At 20.5% G+C, this 6,896-nt stretch overlaps 2 protein-coding genes across 2 annotated transcripts; both read right to left on the bottom strand.

Annotated features, from left to right (window-relative positions):
• Positions 1 to 2,260: 2,260 nt before the first annotated feature.
• Positions 2,261 to 3,505, bottom strand: Phum_PHUM568230 (Acyl-CoA-binding protein, putative; the record flags this gene model as incomplete). The annotated part of the gene is made up of 2 exons (XM_002432023.1): positions 2,261 to 2,403; positions 3,367 to 3,505. 2 exons carry the CDS (start codon positions 3,503 to 3,505, stop codon positions 2,261 to 2,263), a joined length of 282 nt encoding a protein of 93 aa, XP_002432068.1.
• A 1,318-nt stretch (positions 3,506 to 4,823) lies between these two features.
• On the bottom strand, positions 4,824 to 6,688 carry Phum_PHUM568220 (acyl-CoA-binding protein, putative; the record flags this gene model as incomplete). The annotated part of the gene is made up of 2 exons (XM_002432022.1): positions 4,824 to 4,957; positions 6,574 to 6,688. Coding segments are annotated over 2 exons (249 nt in total), but the record flags the coding sequence as incomplete, so codon positions are not given.
• Positions 6,689 to 6,896: the final 208 nt, after the last annotated feature.

Here is a 6,896-nt window from a genome sequence, read left to right as displayed (position 1 = left end):
ACCGTTTAAATTTAATTACTCGAATTTAACGAACGTGACTTACTAATAACAACCGTTCGGTGGCAATAAACTTGTAAACTTTTTATCTTCTGCAATAAAATCAAAAAAAAAATAAAATTTAATTAATAAAATTCTTCTTCCTTTCATTTCTTTTTTTTCTAGAAATTTCTTTAAGACGAGTAAACATTTTTCCTTTCATCAAAACATTTCCAAAGGAAAAGAAAAAGGAAAAAAAACCTGAAAAATGCAAAAAATTAATAATTTCTACAAAAAAAAAATAATAAAATTGAAAATTAATAGAATCGAATCTCTAACGGAAATGATTCTGAAAAAAATAAAAATAATAATATTTAAAAAAATCTCATACAGGATGTGCCCGATCCGATGTGTTTAATAATAATTTCGAAAGTAAAAAAAAAAAAATTTTTCTCTCGAAATTTTTTCAAAAAAATCTCATCTGAAATGATATACAGTGCAAAAAAAAAAAAGTTATGTCATTATCATTAATCCTGAAAACAAAAACAAAAACAACAACAACAACAACATTAAGTGATATCAAACAAATTAAAAAAAAAAAAAAAAAAAAAACAAAATCACTTTTTCTCTCTCTCTCTCAAATGATTTATTATTTTTTTCTTTGTTCAATAAAAATTTTGGCCGACATTTTAAAATAAAGAATATTTTAATTATATATCATTAGGGATTAGAAAAATAAAAAAAATAAAAAAAAATTCCCAAATTGAACATTTTTATACACACGCACACACACACACACACATCATACTAAACTTTACAACAAAAAATTAAAGTTATTATACATTTTTAAACCAAGGTTTAATCATTTTCAGGTACATAATCCTCCATTATCATACCTTTTTTTTTATACATTAACGTTATTGTATAGAATTTTAAAGACTTTTAACTAAAAATTGATAACTAAAATTAGTTTTTAGCTTTTCACATCAAAAAAAATAAATAAATAATTTTTTTTTAAAATCTAAAATGCACAATCTGACATTAAAAAAAAAAACAAAAAAATTATAAAATTAATCAAATGACGAAATTTAATTGGACGATAACAAAAGCGACATAAAATTATAAATAAAAAAAAAAAAAAATTTTCTTTTTATTTTTTGGTTACTTTTAACATAAAAAAAAAAGTTTAAATTATTTTTTTGATTTTTTTTTTTTTTTTTTGACCTCAATCGAACCATAATAATTTTTTTTTTTAACCACATTTTACGCGTTTTACATAATAAATCAGTGAGTAATACATTTTTTTTACTTTTTGACAACAAATAAAAAAAAATTGTCACGAATCAGGAAAAAAAACAAAAAAAAAAACTTATGACCAAAAAATAAAATTAGCGCAGGCTAAAGTTATATATATATATACAATTTTTTTTTTTATAAATAAGCTAAAATTTTTTATATAATTTCATTAAATTTTAATATTTTTAAATAAATAATTAATAACGATAATACATTTCGATTGACACACTTCAATTATTCATCATCATCATCATCATCATTATTATCATGCTGTATGCTTTAGTGATATCTACAACTCTCAATTTAAACAAAAAAATGCAATTTTAATTAAATTTAAATTTTTAAATGTTTTGTCTACAGAAAAAAAAAAAAATTAACAATTTAAAACTCATTTTCAATCATCATGTTTAAAATCATGTGGACATCACGTAATGATAATAATAATTATTATTTATTAATGTCTATTTCATTTTTATAAAATTTTAAACCGTAAAAAAAAATTTATTTTAACATATGCGATTTATAATAAAAAAAAATTGATAACTTATTAAAAAAAAAAAAAAAAGTTAGTAAGTTAATTAAATCGAGAATGAAAAAGGGTCAAATTTATATTTTTATCTGTTTTTAATTTTTTTATAAATTTTGTGCCTATTCACAGATAAAACTAATTATAAAAAAAAAAAAAAAAATATTTTTTATGTCAATGATTGGGTCATCTGTTATGAACTTATAGTCTATGAATATCTATAATAAAATAAATCAAAAAGTCACAAAAACAAGGAAAATGTGCTTAAGCAAAGTGCAAACAATTATCATTATCAAAACGTAGTCTGAAAAAAAAAAAAATAATAATAATAATAATAACTTCAACGGTTATATTCAGAACAAAAACGTTGACCCTTTACAACATATCAAATCAAAATTTTTTTTTTTTTTTTAATTATTATTAGTATCAAAATTTTTGAAAATTATTTTTTGATTTTTTCTTCTATTCTTTTAAACCGTATTTTTTAACAATTGCTTCTGTATGTTTTATATATTCTTCCATGGCATTTTCAGATGGTAAACCTTTTTTAGAATTCCATGAAAGCCATTTTGCAATTCCGATAAAATCCAAAAAATTTGGTTGGGCTGTAATTATTGACACATTAACATAATTTTTTTGGAAAATATAATTTTTAGAAAAATTTTCCTACTTAAACAAAAAAATAAACTGAAACATTTATAAGTTAAACATTAGTTTTAAACAATTTTAATTATAATTTATAAACCGATGAGACAACTTGTACTCATGTGAGTAGTCGTAAATGCTGATAAAAATCCATATTTTTGTAATAATTAATTGAAAATCTTAAAAATATTATTAAAAATTAAATTTTTTAATTGTTTTACCAGAAATTCAGTCATTCATACACAAACTACCAATTTAAAATATTTTAAAGGCAGATTTTTCAAAAAATTAATTTATCTCTAAAATTTTCATAGTTTTCCAAACAAATTTTTTTTATCTACCCCATTCATTTTATTCTATTCAAACACATCACATATGAATTCATGTATTCGACACACACACATCATATACAAAAATGATAATTATCATTATTTTGCAATTATCAGAAACAATAATTCTTAACGAGTTTAAAAAATACAATGCAGTCTTTGGCAACAAATTACAACACTCATAATTTGAACTTTCAATTTTGATAATTAGTTAATTTTTTGTATGGATTTTAAAATATAATCATTTTAATTTCATTACACCAAAATTTGACTTACGAGTAGCAAATTTACTCAATGATTTATGTATATAAATTACTTTATAATCATTCATACAATGATAATTGTCACTTAAATTTTTCACAGTAAAAAAGTAATCAGTTCAGTTTTGAATACTTATTAAGTTAGTAAATTAGTATTGCTTAAATTTAACCTATAACACAATACAAATTAATAATAATTATTATATAAATTGCTAAAAATAATTAAAAGGTGATTAACTTGCAACTCCATCCACACAATTCGATAACAGATTCATGAATTGAACAAATAAAAAAGTTATGATAAAAGAATTTCTTAATAAAGTTTATGACTTACGATTATTACAATCACCAAATTCAGCTTGTTTATACAGTGCATATATTTCTAATAATTCATCTTCATTAGGTTTTTCCTTTAAATTTTTTACATTTTCAGCAGCCCATCTGAATTTTTCTTTTAATGTAATCACATGCATTACTGTAAATTATTAAATTATATTAGTAAAAATATATATATCAATTATCAATGCGTTTTATATGTAAACAATTATTATTTATAATCAAATCATTCATTTTTTTTTTTGGCATCCGATTTTTAGAAAAATTTAAAAACAAATTACAAGTTGGAATAATGGTTACAATTTTCAAATAAAAAAACAGTTAAAATATTATAAGAATGTAATAAAAAAAATATTTAATTTATATACTTTTGAAATAAATGTTAAAGTTTCCCCTGTTGAACTTTTAAAATAACATTTTTTTTATTAAAATTAAAAATAACTAATAACTAAATTAATTCTATTCCGGAATTCACACGACATTTAATGAGGCGCAATAACGCAAAGTAAAAAAAAAAACCGTTAATTACTATTTTCACGATTCTAGTCCCACGTCGATTGCCAACCACTTTTTTTTTATTGTACGTGCATACATTTTTCTCATAGAAGATTAATAAATATATTAAAACTATTTGTTATTATGAGTGATAACTTTTATTTTTGGTAAGATAAAACAAAAGTGTTAGTTATTACTATAATTTAAAAAAGAATTCTCCATTAAAACAATTCATAATTCCCTGCAAATAATTTTATTTTGTGCATTCATCTGTCAAAATATAATATCAAAAACACTACAAAATATGATAAATTTTAATATATATTTTTGTCATCAAATTAATATTTTAAATTATTCAATTTATTAATTATTAATTATTATTAAGTCCAATTTATTATCACGTCAAAGGAAATTATAAAACAATGGATTTCAAAAAATTAAAATTTTAAAATGCTTAAACAAATTTTCTTTTTTAATAATAATAAATTGTAATTATTTAATTTTTTTTTATTTTAAATTATAATAAAATTTTTTTAGAAACATAAATAAAATAATATAAATTGATAAATATATTCAAAAAAAAAAAAAAAATTAAATCAATTTTGTTAACCAAAAAAAAAAAAAAAAAACTAATTAATTAATTTGTTCTCTATATAATTGTTCATAATTTATAAAAGTTTCATTATTAATTTATTTTCCATATAAATTATTTTTATCATTAATATAAATTTTACTAGTATTATTATTATTATTCAAAATTTTTATTTTTCTCCCATTTCTAACCGAAAAAAAAAATTGACAGTTTTTTCGGGATTTCAAAAAAAAAAAAAAAAAAAAAACGATTAAAAATTATTTTTGTGATGTGAACATGATGACAAAAAAAAAAAAATAATAATAATAATATCTTATATAAATACACGCATTTAATTATGTATGTGTTTTTTTTTTTATTAAATTTTTTTAACTGTATTTTGTAAATAAATCATCGACCAATTTTATATATTCATCTTTTGCTTCATCCTGTGTTTTTCCTTTGACTTTTGTCCATGCTTCCCATTTATATTTTCCTTTCATGTCCAAAAAACTCGGTTTGCCTGTAAGAACAAAACATTATCATTATACTATTATTGATATAAATAAATCCATCAAGTGTTTGTTTAAAAAAAAAAAAAATTTTTTCTCTTAAGCAATACAATTTTGTTGACAAAACATTTTTGGAATTGAACTCCTCAGGGTATTCGATGGTAAATCTCATGGGGGAGAAAATCAAAAAATATTCTTAGATTGTGATACTTACTATAAAAGTAAAAAAAAAAAAAAAAGACATAAAAGTTATATTTATAGCGCTAAGGGGGGGGGGCTGTCTCCCTCTCTCCCCCTCTCTCTCTTTCTTTCTCTCTTTCAACTTTCTATTCAAATATGCATCAAACGTTTGTAAATAATATACATTTTATACCTTTTGTCGTTATTATTTTAATAAAAATACCTTAAACGATCACGTCACATGTTTTATTCTATTTTAAACAATTGTTTAAACAATTTAAATGTTGTGTTTAAACAATTAATTGTTGTGAAATTAATTTTTGGTCGAAATAAATAAATTCCAACTCACAGTTCATAATTTATTTTTATCATTCAAAAAATATTTTAAGAATTTTTCAGGTTGGTAGGTATTTTAGGTTGTCCTTTTTACAAAACCAGAAAAGTCAAATAATAATAATAATAATAATAATAATATTAAATTTAGCCAAGAGAGAAAAACAAAAAAAAAAAAAATAAACATTGCAAACCATTTTGCAATTCTACTTGTACTTTGAACAATTCGTGATGATGATGATGATGATGATGATGATTTTAATGAAATTTCCTAAGATTGATTTGATTTTTTTTTTCTGTCGTAAAATAATAATAATAATAATTTACTACATGTTTCGAAAACGAAAAAGAACGAAAAAATTGGAATGAAAAAAAAAAAAAAAAAAAAAAAGGAAAAAAATTATTTTAAATATTCACGAACAACTTACAAATTTATTATTATTATTATTATTATTATTTGGGACAATTTTTTTTTATTTACGATTCCCACGTGATCGATTTTTAATTAAATGGAATAAAAAATTTTTTCTGTTGTCAAAAAAAATGAAAATGGAAATTCACTCATCATAAGGTAAAGACAAACCAATTTTAACAACAGCACCACAACGACGTAATTAATTAATCATTTCCGGTCATACAAATCATTTCCGGTTTTTTAAACGTCAATTGAAAAATGCATATGTTTTTTTTTTAAATTTAAATTTAAATTTAAAATTTTATTACACAAATGAAAAATTATGAACGGTTATAATAAATGGAAAAAATGTAAAAGTGACCCAAAAAAAAAAAAAATATCAAAAGTATTACATGCCACGAATCAAATACACACAAACACAAACATACACAATGTACGTTAAATTAAGCAAGTCATTCATTCTCATTCATTCAAACATTCATTCTAGAATAATTCTTGTTTTTTAATGGAATTTTTTTCGAATGGAAATTACCATAACGTATAATACAAACGTAAAAAAAAAGAAAAAAAAAATGGATTCCATATTAATTTAACATCGATTAGTATACCGTGAATAAAAATATCATTATCATTATTATTATTTATTTAATTGCCCTTAATTAAATTGTTATTTTAATAAATAAATAAAATAAAACTTACTGGTTTCATTATCACCGATTGAACCTTGTTTGAAAAGAGCATATAAATCTAATAATTCGCTATCTGTTGGTTTTTTCGTTAGAGTTTTAACTTTTTCAGCAGCAGCTTCAAATCTCTAGAATAAAATTTAAAATTTTTATTTATTTATTTATTTCCACCAAACATTATTTTATTTATTAACAATAATAATAATAATAATAATGATAGAAAATAAATTTTTTTTTATAATTTTTATTTTGCCAATAAAATTTTAATAAAACGGGGCCTATCAAGTTGAATCAAGTTCAAAGGTAAAATTTATCACCAATAAAAGGGAGATAATG

This window comes from Pediculus humanus, genomic scaffold, assembly GCF_000006295.1.
Source record: "Pediculus humanus corporis 1103172108301 genomic scaffold, whole genome shotgun sequence".
NCBI lineage: Eukaryota > Metazoa > Arthropoda > Insecta > Psocodea > Pediculidae > Pediculus > Pediculus humanus.
The sequence above is the reverse complement of the archived record's forward strand: the minus strand, read 5'-3'. Positions and strand labels throughout refer to the sequence as shown.